Raw genomic sequence first — 16950 nt, 5'->3', positions numbered from 1 at the left:
ATAAAGAAGAGTTGTAAATCTTGTGCTCCTAGATTAAAGTTAGTAAACTATACAGAATAATCTTTTGATCTTGTCGCCTTAAATATGTCACGTGTAAAGCTAGAATTAAAATGTTACTCAAAAAAGAAAGAAGTTATTCTTTTTTAAACAGACTAAAAAAAGAAAAAAATCATTCTTTTTTAAACAGAGGAAAGGAGTATAAATTTTCTTAAAATTAAATTATACCTGCCAAGTTGTATCTAAGCAATTAGAGTCACTATTGTTAATTCATTTTATTGATTGTGAATTGCATTCTGGAGGGAATTTGATTAAGAAGGAGAAGAGAAAGTTTTCACATATATGAACTAGTTCACTGTTACAGCTTATTTATACATCAACTTTTTGTAACTAACTTTGTAACTAACTTTGTATTGTGCAAGCTAATCTAACAACTTACACGTGACTATTTAACAGATTTAACAAACACTAATTACTCTATATTATTTAATACTCCCCCTCAAGCTAGGACGAAAGACATCAAGTACTCCTAGCTTGGAAAGAAGAAATTGATGTTGTTCAGTCCCTAGGCCTTTTGTAAGTAAGTCTGCCAGCTGAGATTTGGTTCCCACATATTCAGGCTTGATCAAGCCATCTTTGATCTTCTCCCTTATAAAATGACAGTCAATCTCAATATGTTTGGTTCTCTCGTGAAAGATTGGATTGGTAGCAATCTGCATAGCAGCCTTGCTATCACAACATATTCTAACTGGAGTAGTAATGTCTACCCTTAGATCCTTTAATAATCCAGTCAACCAAATAATCTCTGCTACTGTAACTGTCATGCTACTGTATTCAGCCTTTGCTGAGCTTCTACTGATGGTATGCTGCTTCTTTGACTTCCATGAGATCAAGGAACTTCCTAGTTGAATTACATATCCTGTCACTGATCTCCTGGTATTGGGACAAGCTGCCCAATCTGAGTCACAGTATGCTGTCAAGCTTGTGATGCAATCTCTTGCCAGTAACACTCCTTGTCCAAGTGCTTGCTTGAGGTATCTGAGCACTCTCAATGCTGCATCCCAATGTGACCTTTTTGGATGTTGCATGAACTGACTAAGGACTTGGACTGCAAAACATATATCAGGCCTGGTGATTGTTACATAAATTAGTTTCCCAATTAATTGCTGATAACTGTGAATATCACTTAGCATAGGATCTTCAACACCTCCAACTACTGAGTCATACTCTAATGTAGTAAGCTTTACATTCATCTCCATGGGAGTGGAAGCTGGCTTAGATCCTCCCAATCCTACTGTAGAGAGTAATTCCAAAATGTACTTCCTTTGGTTAAGTAGAATTCCTTTATCTGACCTCAATACTTTAATTCCTAAAAAATATCTGAGCAGACCCAAGTCATTCACTTTGAACGTGCTATGTAATGTCTTCTGAGCATCTTCTATCAGTTGTTGGCTGTTTCCTGTGATCATCAATCCATCAACATAAACCAGGATTACAACTATGTTATTTCCACAATATTTGGTGAATAAGGAATAGTCATGTGAGCTTTGAGTATATCCTGCTTCCAACAAGGCAGTAGACAGTTTGATATTCCATTGTCTAGAAGCCTGTTTCAGGCCATATAATGATTTCAACAGCTTACAAACTCTTGTCTCCCCCTATCTGTGGAAACCTTGAGGTAGAGACATGTAAACCTCTTCATGTAAATCACCTTGAAGAAATGCATTATTGACATCCATGAGAATTAAAGGACATTCTTTAGAGACTGCAACACTGATTAAAGTGCGTACTGTTATCATCTTTGCCACAGGTGAGAATGTTTCATGGTAATCTAAACCCTCCTTTTGAGTATAACCCTTTAGAAACCAACCTTGCTTTGTATTTATCAATAGTACCATCAGTCTTATGCTTAATTTTAAACACCCATTTAGAGCCAATAGCTTGTTTGCCTGGTGGCAAGTCAACCACTTCCCAAGTGTTATTACTTTCTAAGGCACAAAGTTCATCAGTGATAGTTGCAATTCATTTAGCATCTTGAGATGCTTCTTTCAAGGATTTTGGCTCAACTTGAGAAGAAAAAGAACTCAAATATTCCTTATAAGAAGTGGACAAATGTGAATACTGAAGTGAGTCAGAATTGGGATATGAGTAGCTGACAGATGGTGGTTTAGCTTTAGAAGAAGTGACATGATCATTTAACCATCCAGGTGGTTTAGTAGTTCTGGAAGGTCTAGACTGAATCTGGTCAACAATTTGGAGAGGTTCTTCTGAAGGCTGTATAGAGGGTGATTCATCAGTTAGGATATTAGGAGTGTTATCTATAATAGGATCAGGGATAGGAACAGTAGTGCACTCAGTTGAAGGAGCGGAGGAAATAATAAGAGGAGGGGAAAAAGAATCTGATTTCTGTAATTCAAACATGTCAAGACTAGTAGAAATAGAGTCATTTTGGCAAGTTTGGTGAGGGAAGATGGATTTCTCTAAAAGTTACATCTCTACTAACAAAAAATACCTTATCAACCAAATCAAACAACCTGTAACCTTTTTGAGTTTCAGAATAACCAAGAAGGATTGTTTTTCTAGCTCTGGGAGCAAACTTATCCCCTCTTGGCAATTGAGTTGCATAACATAAGCACCCAAAAACTCTTGAATAATGAAGACTAGGAATTTTCTTGAACAACATCTCATAAGGTGACCTACCACCAAGTACTTCAGTAGGGAGCTTATTGATCAAATACATAGCTTTCCTAACACATTCACCCCAAAAATGAATTGGGATAGAACTTTGAAATCTCAAAGCTCTTGCCATTTCCAAGATGTGTCTGTGTTTTCTCTCTACTTTTCCATTTTGTTGAGGGTTGTATGCACAACTACTCTGATGTATAATACCTTGAGAAGAAAGTAATTCATCAACTGAAGAATTGAAAAACTCAGTACCATTATCAGATCTTAAAATTTTCACAGACAAGCCAAATGATTCTTTATTAAGGCAATAAAATCCTTGAGCACTACAATAACCTCACTTTTAGAGTGAATGAGGCATACCCAAGTATATCTACTATAGTCATCAACAAAAGTGACAAAATATTGCTTCTTATCAAAGGTATGTTTCTTATATGGCCCCCAAACATCCACATGAATCATTTCAAATGCTTTTAAAGTTCTTCTTTCACTAATAGGAAACTGTAATCTACACTGTTTTGCTAAGGGACAAATCTCACATTTATGTTGCACATTCTTGTCTGAGAAATGTTTCAATGATTGAATATGCTGTAAAATACCAGTTGAGCATGTCCTAATCTCAAATGCCATAATGTTGCATCTTTACTCATGTTTGCAGTAGCCATAGCTTGTGCTGATGACTGTATTTGATTCTTCAAAATGTACAATCCTTCCTTCTCTTTACCAATCCCCAATACCTTGCCATAGTAGAGTCCCTGAAAGACACAGAAATCAAGGAAAAAACACACTGAACAAGATAATTCCCTAGTTAACTTCGATACTTACAACAGACTAAATTTGAAGTCTGGCACATGCAAGACATTTCTAAGTTCAGGATCTCTAGAACCTGTGCATTGCCAATTCCTTTAATATCACATCTACTTCCTGTTGGAACTTGTACTCCATCACTACTATTTCCTTGTACTCTTTTGATGGTAGTCAATATCTCCTCATTAGGTGTGATGTGGTGTGTAGCTCCACTATCTATTATCCATTCATAAACTCTGCTTGTTTTTGAGTTTACAGAAGCCATACCTGATATGTTAGCAACACAATCTGATGTTCCTGCTCTTTGCATCCTGTCTACCAGATCTTGGTATTGAGGTGGTGTCATGTGACCTTCAGCTTGCTTTCCTTTATCATGGAAGTCATCAGAATTCCTTGTGAAATGTGCATTTTGTTTGAAGTCAGACCTAAAACCTTCAGTTGCTGTGTAGTCATTTTTATAACCATCAGTTCATTTTCTTTTGCTTTGAAATCTTGGTGGATATCCTACCAATCTGTAGCAATCATTCTTATAATGACCTTTGAATCCACAGTGATCACATATTGTTCTAGGAGGCACAAATTTCTTTGGCCTAGGATTGTATGTCTGAGATTTTCCTGCTAAGAGTGTTAAAGGATCTCTTGTTTTATCTGAAACTCCCAATGCTCTTATATTTTCTTCTTGTGCTGCTACTGCATATGCCTCATTCACAGTTACTGTTGGTTTCCTAGACAAAATGTTACTTCTAATACTGCTAAAGCTCTCATTCAATCCCATTAAGAATTGTAGAAGTCTTTGTGATCTTAAATGTCTCACATAGATTGTTGAATCCTCACAATTGCAGCCTGGCGATGGAATCATCACATCCAATTCAGTCCACAAATCCTTGAGTTTTGAGTAATATGAAGTTACAAATTCAGTGCCCTGTTTAAGAGTTGCAATTTCAGACCACAAATGATAGATTCGCGTTAAATTAATCATTCTCATCTTTAAAGTCAAATTGATTCAAAATTTGTATATGTAACGATCTATTTAGTCGTTTTGAGAAACAGATGTTATTTCTGGAAAATTGGCTGAGACGACGGATCCCACGACGGACCTTCATGGGTCGACGGACCGTCGAGGGGGTCTCTGTCACGACCCAAATCGGGCCGCGACTGGCACCCACACTTACCCTCCTGTGTGAGCGAACCAACCAAATCTAAACGTTAACATTTCAATGTACTATCAACATAAAGTAATGCGGAAGACTTAAACTCATTAATAAAAACCAATTCAATAACTATTATTTCCCAAAATCTGGAAGTCATCATCACAAGAACATCTACTTCAAATTACTAAATCTAAGAGTTTCTAAGAAGCTAACAATACATAAAAGCTAGTCCGTGCCGGAACTTCAAGGCATCAAGACATGAAGAGGAAGATCCAGTCCAAGCTAGAAGCATTAGCTCACCCTGATATCCGGAGTAATGAAAACTGGCTAGAGTTACTGTTGAGTCAAAGATGACGGCACGTTTGCTGCACTCCACAATTAAACAAGAAGAAAACATAAAAGTAGGGGTCAGTACAAAACACGGGTACTGAGTAGATATCATCGGTCAACTCGAAATAGAAATCAATATATACCAAGTAATATCATAAAAGCAACTATGATACTCAACATGTAGCAACAGCAAGTACTATATCATTAACAATTACCGTCAAGTTCACACATGAGGACTCAAGCCTCAATACCATACTCATTTGGGAATTATGTTCATTAGATTGAGTATATTAACATCTTTCAAGATTCATTATCTTTATTTCTCTTGTGTCGGTACGTGACACTCCGCTCCCTCATATTCATTAGTCCTCTTGTGTCGGTACGTGACACTCCGATCCCCTATATCTACGTGTCGGTTCGTGACACCCGATCCCCTAAATCTACGTGTCAGTTTGTGACACCCGATCCCTTAAATCTACGTGTCGGTTCGTGACACCCGATCCCCTAAATCTACGTGTCGGTTCATAACACCCGATCCCCTAAATCTACGTGTCGGTTCGTGACACCCGATCCACTAAATCTACGTGTCAATTCGTGACACCCGATCCCCTAAATCTGCGTGTCGGTTCGTGACACCCGATCCCCTAAATCTACGTGTCGGTTCGTGACACCCGATCTCCTTATCTCCTTCTATCAATTCATCAAGGCTTCTTTCTTACCAAGGCATCATCAATCTCATTATTTTAGTTCATCACGCCTTCTTTTATACCAAGGCCTCATCATTAACAAAGATATTAGGGTTTTTCAAGATTTGGGATTCAATAACTTCATCATGCTTATATAATCACAATTATATAATTACATTCATGCAAGCATACAATTAAGCACATAGAAGGGTTTACAATATTATCAATACATATCATTCGCTATTAAGAGTTTACTATGAATATCGTAAGAGAAACCATAACCTACCTCCACCGAAGACTAGTGATCAAGCAAGAATTTCCCAAAGCCTTGTGTTTTTCCTCTTCGTTCGTCTCTCTCTATCGATTCTCCTTCTCTCTCTATTTCTGTTCTTTTTTTTTCTTATTCAAACCCTCTTTCTTTTACCCTAATTAGCATATAATTAAGAATAAAAGATGGCAATAATAACCCACTAATTTACTCAAGGTTACCTCTTTTAACCCCCAAGTAATTAGACTTATTAACATAAACCCACTAACTTTATAATTAAAGTAGGAATAGTCCAAAACGTCCCTTAAAACGTGTAAAGAACAGATTAAAATAGGTACGTTTTGGACTATTCCTGCTATAATTATAAATTTAGTGGGTTAATGTTAATAATTTAACTACTTGAGGGTTAAAAGAGATAACCTTGAATTAATTAATGGGTTAATTCACCACCTTTTATACTTAATTATATGCTAATTAGGGTAAAAGAAAGAGGGTTTGAATAAGAAAAAGAAAAGAACAGAAAGGGAGGGAAAAACGATCGCGAGAGAGAGGAGAAACGAAGAAGGAAGCAAAGATTTTGAGGATTAGCTTGCTTGATCACAATTCTTCGATGGAGGTAGGTTATGGTTTTTACACTATTCGTAGTAAACTCTTAACAGCGAATGATATGTATTGGGTAGTGTTGTAAACCCTTCTATATGCTTAATTGTGTGTTTGCATGTTGTGATTATATAATTGTGATGAGATAAGCATGATGAAGCTATTGAATTCTAAATCTTGAAAAAAAAAGAAACCCTAATCTACATTGTTAATGATGATGCCTTAGTATACAAGAAGGCTTGATGAACGAAAGTAGTGAGATTAGGGGATCGGGTGCCACGTTCCGGTACCAGGATAGTATATGAGGATCGGAGTGTCACGTTCCGACACCAGGATAGAATATGGATCGGTGCCACGTTTCGGTACCAGGATAGTATATGAGGATCGGAGTGTCACGTTCTGACACCAGGATAGAATATGGATCGGGTGCCACGTTCCGGTACCAGGATAGTATATGAGGATCGGAGTGTCACGTTCCGACACCAGGATAGAATATGGATCGGGTGCCACATTCCGGTATCAGGATAGTATATATGGATCGGGTGTCACGTTCCAACACCAGGATTAGTAAAGAGAATGAATCTTGAAATATGTTAATATACTCAATTTAATGAACCTAATTCCCAAATGAGTATGATGGGGAGGCGTGAGTCCTCATTGATGAGCTTGGTGTTGCGACCAAGGGTTATGGTAATTGTGAATGCCGCATGTTGAGTACTGTAGTTGATTTTATGATATTATCTAATATATACTGTTTCTATTTTGAGTTGGCCGATGATATCTACTCAGTACCTGTGTTTTGTACTGACCCCTACTTGTATGTTTTCTTTTTGATTATTTGTGGAGTGCAGCAAACGTGCCGTCGTCTTCAACTCAACTACAACTCTAGCCAGTCTTCATTACTCCGGATTTCAGGGTGAGCTAATGCTTCTAGCTTGGACTAGATCGTTCTCTTCATGTCTTGATGCCTTGAAGTTCCAGCATGGACTAGCTTTTTATGTATTTTAGCTTCTTAGATACTCTTAGATTAGTAATTTGAGGATAGATATTCTTGTGATGATGACTTCCAGATTTTGGGGATAATAATAGTTGTTGATTTTTTAGAAGTTATTGAATTGGTTTTTATTAATGAATTTAAGTCTTCCGCATTACTTTCTGTTGATATTATATTGAAATGTTAAGGTTTAGATTGGTTGGTTCGCTCACATAGGAGGGTAAGTGTGGGTGCCAGTCGCGGCCCGATTTGGGTCGTGACAAACTTGGTATCAGAGCATTAGGTTCGTTGGTCTCATCACACAAGAACGAGTCTAGTAGAGTCTTAAGGAATGGTAGGGGGACGCCTTTACTTTTTCTATGAGAGGATATAAGACCATAGGAAAATTCCATTCTTTCTTTCTTTCGTGCTATTACTTGGGTCCAATTGGTATCTAGGTGATACAAATTGGTATCTGACCATCCTCACTCTATTTCGCAGATGGTTAGAACTAGAGCAACAACCGCGCCAACACCAGCACCGGCGGGACAGGGTGCGTCTGAACCAGCCAATGGGGCTGTAGCTCGAGGAAGAGTAGCGGTAAGAGGCCGTGGAAGAGGTCGTGGGAGGGCGTCTTCTAGAGGAAGAGGACAAGCACCTAGCCCATCTGATACTAGGGCGGTGATTCCTCCACCGACTGAGGAAGTAGTAAGAGAGGGTGAGGAAGGGGAGAACGAACAAGTACAGAATGATGGATTGCCACCCCAACCTATCCCAGAGAAGATCAATCAGGTTCTTGCTCATCTTAGCGGATTATCTAATCAGGGCCAGACACCTCCAGTGTTTTCTGCACCAGCACCTCAGGTTCCGGAAGTACAACATGCGGCTACTGTGGCTCCCTGCATGGATGCCTCATTGGAAATAGGCACGTTTCCTCGCCTGATTACAGGGCCTATAATGACAAATGATCAGCATGAACTTTTCAGTAAGTTCTTGAAATTGAAACCTCCAGTCTTCAAGGGTGCTGAATCTGAGGATGCCTACAATTTTCTGGTTGACTGTCATGAGCTACTACACAAGATGGGTATAGTAGAACGGTTTGGTGTTGAGTTTGTGACTTATCAGTTCCAAGGGAACGCCAAAATGTGGTGATATGCTGATAGCTGCAAAGAAGAAGTATGACACTCAGAAGCTGAAAGGTTTACTTAGTGCTGAGTTTGAGATGAAGGATCTGGGAGCCGCTCGGAAGATTCTAGGGATGGAGATCATTAGAGACAAAGAGAGAAGGAAACTTTTCTTGTCACAGAGAAGCTACATTCAGAAGGTCTTGGCGAGGTTTGGCATGTCTTCATCTAAGCCTATTGATACCCCCAGTGCTGCCAATATCCATCTCACTGCCATGTTCGCTCCACAGTCAGAAGAAGAGAAGGAGTATATGTCACGAGTCCCTTATGCCAGTGCCGTAGGAAGTTTAATGTATGCTATGGTCTGTACAAGGCCAGATTTAGCACATGCAGTCAGTGTAGTGAGCAGATTCATGGGACAACCAGGGAGAGAACATTGGCAAGCTGTGAAGAGAATTTTCCGGTACCTTAGAGGTACATCTGACGTTGGTCTCATTTATGGAGGTGATACTCAGTGCTTGGTTACTGGCTATTCTGATTCTGACTATGCTGGAGATGTTGACACAAGAAGATCGATGACTGGCTATGTGTTTACCCTTGGAGGATCTGTCGTCAGTTGGAAGGCAACTTTGCAACCTACAGTGACTTTGTCTACTACGGAAGCGGAGTACATGGCCTTGACAGAGGCTGCAAAAGAAGGGATTTGGTTGAAAGGGCTGGTTAGTGATCTTGGTCTGCATCATGATCAGACTACGGTGTATTGTGACAGTTTGAGCACAATTTGTCTAGCCAAGGATCAAGTCCATCATGAGAGAACCAAGCATATTGACGTAAGGTATCATTTTCTGAGAAGTGAGAAGAGAATCAAGGTGAAGAAAGTAGGAACTGCTGATAATCCTGTTGATATGTTCACAAAGCCGGTTCCACAGAGTAAGTTTCAACACTGTTTGGACTTGCTCAACATTAGAAGCTGTTAATTGCCCTGCAGGGCAATTCTGAGGAAGAGGGGGAGGCCTGACACTATCATAGTGCGTCTGAAGAATCTGTTCGGAGAATTCAAGTCAAGGTGGAGATTTGTTGAATGCCTTGAATCGGACTCGTTACAACAGAAAGGACGAGGGTCTCGCTGTATTGGGCCCTTAATTATCTGTCAATTCTGTATGTTGGGCCCAAGCCTGTTAGGGCGTAGCTTAGCACTATATATAGACGTTATGGCAAACCTTATTCTGTAATTCTGTTTTTTGCCTCTCCATAATAAAACTGCTCCCCCTCTTCCCGTGGACGTAGCCAACTTATTGGTGAACTACGTAAATCTGTTGTCTTGTTTTTCGCGTTTATATTTTCTCGTATTATCTCGAATTCCGCACAACAATTAATGTTACCAAACACCAGAAGATTAAATACAGAGTCTAATGATCTTGCTATTTATTACTCATATCTGAGAGGAAGGCAAAGCTTATACTATGGTTATTTCATTAAATAAAGCAATAAAAAAAATTAATGTTTGCAGCGACTTATTAAAAAAAAATTAATTTTGAAAATCGCTCGGAGCAACTTGTTTAAAACAAAAAAAAATTTAAATTTTTTTTTTAAGAAATCACTGCTATAGCTGCGATTTTGCTTTTTCCGACGGACAAAATCGCTATTTCATCAGCAATTTTACTGTTTTGGTTTAAAAAAAAGCCCTTTTAAAATTTTTGATAATCTTTTACCCTTTTGACTCCAAACTCGGTATTATTATCGGTGTTCTAATAGTATAACTCTTAACTCGGTGCTCTAATAATATAAATCTTAACTTATTCTCTTCGGGATACACAATTTGATTCATGTGAATATTCTATAAAACCAAATCGTCGCTATATTATGTAATTTTCTTAAACTATCGCTATTTCAGATAAATAAATGTCTCAATTTTGTTGCGTCACATAATTTTTATGATCAAACTGATTGAAGTTCAAAATATAAATGATCATACTTTGTTGTCAAATCCAATGACAAAAAGATTCAACAAAATAATATTATGTTATACTAATAGCAACTCTATAATATGAAGGAAGCCAGAAAAACAAAATTTTCCCACAAGAGTTTGCAATAATAGTTTCCCCAGACCAGACCAGCACGGAGCGTTAGTGAAACTCTAAGTCCGCGACACTAAGTACCTAAATCAACATGCATCTACTACTGCAACTGCTGAAGATAAGATACTTTACAATATTTTCAACCTTCTACATATTTGTTAATCATAGCCAATGCTAACACTTTGTTTTTTTGCAAAGTCAGTTAATTTTTAATTAGCCTAAACAAATACGCTAAACGCGCTGATCTAATACGACTGATGAGGCCAAATGAAGATCTCCGCGGGTGGTGGAAGCAATGGCATTGTACCTGAAGTATGATCAGAAGCACCACCGTCGTTGCTCGAGTACTGGAGGTGTGGGAAGAAGCTGTGGTGGTAATAAGGTTGGTTCGCGTCGAATGGCAGTCCACAGGGGATAGCTGAAACAGGGGAAATCGCCCCGAAATTGATGCTGTTATTGCTGCTGCTATTGTTGACACCGTTGTGTAGAGTCTGCTGGTAGTTGTCGTTCAATGACTGTTTCTGCTCCGATTCAAGAGAGATTTTCAAGCGTTTGGCTGCTCCGCCTATCGGAAGTGAACTTTTCATGATGGCCTCAACGTCGTATCGATTCATCTCGAAATTTGTCACTGCATTCAATCCCCTGAATTTGATTGCTGCTATGTCATATGCTTCTGCTGCTTCCTCCTCTGTAGCTGCAATGATTTAGAAAAATCGCTAAATTAACGATGGACAACTCCTATTGCTAAACGGATATCAATCGTTAATCCTATCTAACGACGAATCAGCAGAAAAATCTATTAGTTATGAGCTATTTCGCGACATATTAGAGCAACGAGCTTCATAGCTAAGTCCTTTTTTTATTGACAGATAATGCAAGAAATGAATCGAAGGAAATTATTATAGTTACCGAATGTTCCCAAGTACAGATCCTTGTTCCCTGCAACACGACCGATTCTTGCTTGCCATCGGCCTTGTTGATGATGCCTGAAAAAATTCATCACTAGTCAATCAACACGGCTCATAAAATGGGACGGACATTGATCTTGCTCGCTCCATATAGGACACGATTAGATATTACACGACAAAATGAGTAGTAGTACTATTCAATTGCTTCAAAAAAAAAATTCAGACCTTGTCACACCGCGATACATAGAAGCTCCTCTCGAGAAACCACTACTTTTCCTGATATCAATGTACAAAGTTCCTATAGAGAATTAAAACCGATACCATATGAAAGATACACAACAACGTGGTATGTAAAGGGAAAAGTTCGTGCACCTTCTTAGGGAGGCGATGAATTCTTGCTTCGTCATGTGCTTCATTTCCTCTATTTCTTTGGTATAATCCGAAGCCTGGAAAATACATCAGTCAGGTTAAAACTAAATCTCGAACATCCTTCAACAGCTATGTAACTTTTCGTTTAAGTAATTGATTTGACCATACGATAAAAGCGTCTAGTATATTACAGGGAAATTGGTAGTGGCTGTTGTACCCCAATACTTTAGAGCTGCCAAGTCATAAGATCTTGCTGCTTTGTCCTCCTTGTCATATCCACCTATTTCATTATTAAAAATCCAAAATTTTATTGACGTGTCGGATTAGACAACGAAAAAAAAAAACTAGAACTAAATATTGAGGCAATTACTTACCTAAGTACACTGCAGAACGGATCCAGAATTTTGAGTTTAGCCGAAAGCAACCACGCAGATAAAAGCGAAAAAAAAATTGAGATAACCATTAGGAATCAGCTTGCAACATAGTCAAAATTTAGCATAAAAAGTGTAAAACACAGAAAAATAAAAAAAAGATAAAGCAAGGTGCATGCGTATAGAGAAGATAAAAGCTTTAAACATTTGAATTTCTACATGTGATTTAAGCAAAGATAGTGACATGTCTAGCCAAGACAAAGAAAAAAGTGAACAAGTTGTTCCCACTATGTTTTTAATTTGATTATGATCCGTGTGGAATTATGAACGCAAACAATTAGTAACTTATATATTATTAATAAGGTGGCTACATAAAGCATTCCACGTTCACACGAGATCCAAGAAAGGGTTGCACCCTACCTTGCTCTAACACAATTATTAGTATGTCAACCGATAGCCAAACGAGTCTCAAGTGCCAACATGCTACTCAAACAACTAGAACTAGAGTTGTCTAATCCACTATTTGTGGCTAAGTTGCAGAGACTCTTCACTTTGATGTCACATTATACGCTACTTTTGGAGAATCCCCCAACATAGGTAGATATTTTTAAAGAGTCCGAACAACATAGCTTGTAGGTCCATGCGCTACATGATCAATATCAAATATCAACTGTATATATACATGTCCAAGTATGAATCCATAACTACATTCTTTTTAAAAGATGCCTCTTTTAAATTTTAAAAATTTATTTATATACACTAACAATACAAATATGTTACTCGTCTTATTCGATATATTACTAGTCAACTTACACAACATGAGTCAATTCCACGGGAAATATGTTACCTCCCGTCAACACAGGTATCAGATATTATATTCCCAAAACTTTGAAAATATTGAAAGCAAGCTAGTTTTCAGGCTTTAGACTAGCTGAGTATGCACGTGGTAAATTTGAAAAAAATGCTACCAAATAAATATATGTCGAAGAAAATGAATAGCTACTGGACAATATTTAAAATCTTTGTTTTAAGATTTGACAAGATAAGTATTTTTCAGAAATAGTCAGAAAAATAAATAAGAGAATACAATAAAAACCCATACGTACTCTGAAAAAAATGAACAAATTGGCGGCCAAGCTGGTTCATCAGTTGTAAAAATTTGAAGAAAAAACAAAAAAAGAGTACAAGTTGTACATTTAGATATCAGCAATCAATCAATCAATCATCGTAAAAGCCTGTGTCTTTTTCAAAGAAAAAATTCTTACCATATTAAAGTTCTTAAATTGCATGCAATCTTTACCAGACTCACAATTGTCATTTTTCTTCGATATAATATATAAATATATTCTTTAACTTGATTTTATTTAATATACATATCGTTAACTTTGACCAATATAGACGCACCAAACTAAACAAATATAGACATATTTATAAGTGAGTAAGTACAATTCCATAAACCTTTCACATTAAATCACAAATATGAAGGATAAAAATCATATAATTCAAAAAAAAAGCAAAATTTAGTCCAAGTGAATCAAAATCAGACAAACAAATCGAAGGAACATTTACCTTGACGCCCTTTTCTTGCTTGACCTTCTCTTTTACAACTATTATCCCATAGATGAGCTTCATATCTTCCTGTCCATCTATGCCTGAAAAAAAAAACATTATTACTAAAACTAAATTAAGTTCAAAACTAATGATTTTTAACTACATAAAAAGGAAATTACCTTGTTACCCCTCTGTAAATAGATGTTCTTTGACCAAAAGTATCAGTAATTTTCTTACAACCCTCGGAATTAACCGCAGTAACTATAGCTTTTTCAGAATTTGTATTACTATTATTATTAACCCCCAGAGTAATTATCGGAGGGTAAATCTCATTACTGGACTCAGTAGCAAACTCACTCCCCATAACCTGTGAATCATCAACTTCCGATCCCGAATTCGTCGGCAAAGTTTGAAAACCACCGACCGCTATTGAATAATTATGATTAACATCTTGTTGACCATTGTTGAAGTACCCACCGTCACCGGCGGCAGCACCGCCGCCGTGGTGGTGGTGGTGGTCGTAGATGTGAGTTAACGACGATGAGTCCTGAGTCTCCGTTTCACCGCCGAAGAAATCTTCGAGCTTCGGCGGTGGATGGTGGTGGTGTTGGTGGTGGATTATCTGTGAATCGATGAATACATTTGGATGATATATTTGTTTTTCATCTCCTGAATACATCAATTCATGTGTTTTAGGAACATTCATCCATCCTGCAGAACAAATTTCAGAAAAAAAATTTAAATAACTAGATTTATTTATTTATTTTCTAAATTCATAGCTAAGCTAAAAAAAAAATAAAAAATGGGTGTTTTAATTTTAATTTGGGGAAACAATTTTCTGGTACTAAAGTGATGAAAGATATTTGACAAAAATAGCAGTAACCGTAATATAAGACCACATGGTTGCATTTTTTTCTTTTTGTCTTTTTCTTACTTTTTTTTCAATTACTTCTTTCTCATCAACAAATACAGAAATTCCGGAAGCAATACTTCACACTATTCAAAAAAAATCAATTCACTTATTCTCGGTGCTCGACTAATTCAGATTCACATCAAATGCTAATAAAAAATGCTGAGACTTTTGATTAAGGACGAAAAAGACCTTACCATGTGGGTAGAAGTTATCAGCAAAATAGTATTGATGAGTTGGAGCAGAAGGAGCATTCGATTGAAGCATAGAGGACGAAGAAGATGATGAGTTTAGCATTTCCATTGAAGATAAAGAAAAAGATAACCAGTTATTATTTTCTGGAGCCATATTTATTGAATGTTAAAAAAAGTAGATTTATTTTGGATTAGTGTGTGTGTGGAAACACATTTTTGGTTCTTGTTTGACTAAAGAAAGGATTGAAAAGCATGCAAAAAATTAAAGTAGTAGAAATATATTGGTTAAGGACAAAAAATTAAGTGAAGAAATGTGGAGGTATATAATAGGAGAAAAGGGCGGTTTCATCTGCCACGTCCGGCGTAAAATCAGAGGGATGCACTTCAATTTTTAAATTACACACAAAGAATATACTCGCAACTCGGTCATTCATCTTTACTTGTTCATTATATATAAAAATACTTTTAAATTTAATTTAAATTATTTTTATTTTATTTAACTAATTAAATTTAGCTGTATCTACAAATATAATCTTTAATTCTTGAATGAATATGAGACTGTTAATTAAAAAAAAAAATCTTTTTGATCAGAAAATTTAATCAGAATTTGACCAGAAAGAAATTTTTCGATGTAATCTTATTTTTTATTTTTTTGTTTTCAATGCCTTTTACTAAAAAAATAGAAAAATAAATCAGTTTATTTTAAATAAAAATGTATTAGAATTTTTTTTAAAAATTGAAAAAATTCTGACTAAATTTATTGGCATTTAGCACTTTTTTAATATATAAAAATATTTTTACTTGTTCATTATATATAAAAATATTTTTATATTTTAATGTAAGTTATTTATATTTTATTTAACTAGTTAAATTTAACTATATCTACAAAATATAATCTTTAATGAATATGAGACTGTTAATTTTAGAAAAGGAAAATTTTTTTGGTCAAAAAATTTAGTCAGAATTTAACGAGATTTTTCTATGTGATCTTATTTTTTAAAAAAAAAATTTACACTTTTATTTTTAATACCTTTTACTAAAAATAGAAAATAAACTAATTTATTTTAAATAAAAATATATTATAATTTTAAAAGATAATTGACCAAATTCTGACTAAATTTATTGGCATAGCACTTTTATAAAAAGAAAAGAAAAAAGGATATATATGTATACTCATATAAGAGTGTAATTTACTCATGTTATAAAATTCGAGATGTATTTAAATTTAGATAGTCAAATAAAAAAGTAATTTTTTAAGACTATTATTAGTTCGAATATAAAATTAATCACTCACATCAATTTAAAATGATTTTGATTAATTATTTTTAAAAATTAAGAGATACTAAGTCATTATTTTATGCTATTTTGTCTGTTTTTGATATTTTGATATTATTTATAATTAATAAGAGTAATATGATAATTTCACCGTCAAACTTAAGATGATTAATAGACAATAATGGTAATGTAACTATATTGATTTAAGGATGGTCATTTGAATTAAAAAATAATAATAATATTTTATAATAAGTTAAAATTAATATTTAAATGACTTTTGGCAGTGGAGAAAAGAAAATATGTCTGTCTGAAACAAGTTCCCGAATAACCCGGGCTGCTGGATAATTTTTATTTCGTTGGGAAGTAAAAATTTCTGGGGTTAAAAGCTGGCAAACTCAAATTTCATTTTTCATTTACATTTTTTCTCTAACTTTGTCGTAACATGAGTCTAATACTTGTTTAGATATTTAAATTATGATTTGTTTCGATTAAATAGATGCAATTTATGATAATATAATTTTTAATAGATTTTAAGTGTTAGTTTTAAAAATTTAACAAATCAAGAATTAAAAAAAAGACTTATTTTATCCTCAATTTATTATTTTTTTTTGAAATTTTTAAATTTTCAGTGCATCTACTTTATAATTAATAAGGATAAAATTGTAGACTCACTATA

General features: G+C 35.6%; 3 protein-coding genes across 4 annotated transcripts; all 3 read right to left on the bottom strand.

The window, feature by feature from the left end:
- Window positions 1-479: 479 nt before the first annotated feature.
- Window positions 480-1895, bottom strand: LOC138348981 (uncharacterized mitochondrial protein AtMg00810-like). Its single transcript, XM_069298605.1, has 2 exons — window positions 1692-1895; window positions 480-1604 (listed from the first exon to the last, which is right to left on the bottom strand). The coding sequence occupies exons 1-2, from the start codon at window positions 1893-1895 to the stop codon at window positions 480-482; spliced, it is 1329 nt and encodes a 442-aa protein (XP_069154706.1).
- A 1356-nt stretch (window positions 1896-3251) lies between these two features.
- Window positions 3252-4471, bottom strand: LOC101259543 (uncharacterized). Its single transcript, XM_004240205.2, has 3 exons — window positions 4024-4471; window positions 3566-3927; window positions 3252-3434 (listed from the first exon to the last, which is right to left on the bottom strand). The coding sequence occupies exons 1-3, from the start codon at window positions 4469-4471 to the stop codon at window positions 3252-3254; spliced, it is 993 nt and encodes a 330-aa protein (XP_004240253.2).
- Window positions 4472-10621: 6150 nt separating this feature from the next.
- On the bottom strand, window positions 10622-15292 carry LOC101259843 (AP2-like ethylene-responsive transcription factor AIL6). 2 transcript variants are annotated; one of them, XM_004240206.5, is made up of 9 exons: window positions 15003-15292; window positions 14075-14606; window positions 13914-13996; window positions 12348-12356; window positions 12165-12253; window positions 11977-12050; window positions 11830-11880; window positions 11606-11682; window positions 10622-11390 (listed from the first exon to the last, which is right to left on the bottom strand). In XM_004240206.5, the coding sequence occupies exons 1-9, from the start codon at window positions 15151-15153 to the stop codon at window positions 10942-10944; spliced, it is 1515 nt and encodes a 504-aa protein (XP_004240254.1). In that variant the 5' UTR covers window positions 15154-15292; the 3' UTR covers window positions 10622-10941. The 2 variants fall into 2 exon arrangements, with proteins under 2 accessions (XP_004240254.1, XP_069154287.1); XM_069298186.1 differs by lacking the exon at window positions 12348-12356.
- Between the last annotated feature and the right edge of the window lie 1658 nt (window positions 15293-16950).

The sequence above is a fragment of the Solanum lycopersicum genome, chromosome 5 (genome assembly GCF_036512215.1).
Source record: "Solanum lycopersicum chromosome 5, SLM_r2.1".
In the NCBI taxonomy this organism is placed as follows: Eukaryota; Viridiplantae; Streptophyta; class Magnoliopsida; order Solanales; family Solanaceae; genus Solanum; species Solanum lycopersicum.
This window is presented reverse-complemented; position numbering and strand designations above follow the sequence as displayed.

Bases quoted from the DNA above. Each gene is read 5' to 3' on its own strand.
- LOC101259543 (XM_004240205.2), bottom strand. From the start codon at position 4,471: ATGAGAATGATTAATTTAACGCGAATCTATCATTTGTGGTCTGAAATT. The intron at 3,928-4,023 runs GTCATTATAAGA...ATGACTACACAG, and splicing joins TGATCACTGTGGATTCAAAG to CAACTGAAGGTTTTAGGTCT. The intron at 3,435-3,565 runs GTTCTAGAGATC...TGTGTCTTTCAG, and splicing joins AAGGAATTGGCAATGCACAG to GGACTCTACTATGGCAAGGT.
- LOC101259843 (XM_004240206.5), bottom strand. From the start codon at position 15,153: ATGGCTCCAGAAAATAATAACTGGTTATCTTTTTCTTTATCTTCAATG. The intron at 14,607-15,002 runs GTAAGGTCTTTT...TTTGTTCTGCAG, and splicing joins TGATAACTTCTACCCACATG to GATGGATGAATGTTCCTAAA. The intron at 11,881-11,976 runs GTGCACGAACTT...CATTGATATCAG, and splicing joins TTCATCGCCTCCCTAAGAAG to GAAAAGTAGTGGTTTCTCGA.
- LOC138348981 (XM_069298605.1), bottom strand. From the start codon at position 1,895: ATGGTACTATTGATAAATACAAAGCAAGGTTGGTTTCTAAAGGGTTAT. The intron at 1,605-1,691 runs GTTTACATGTCT...GGCCTGAAACAG, and splicing joins AAGGTGATTTACATGAAGAG to GCTTCTAGACAATGGAATAT.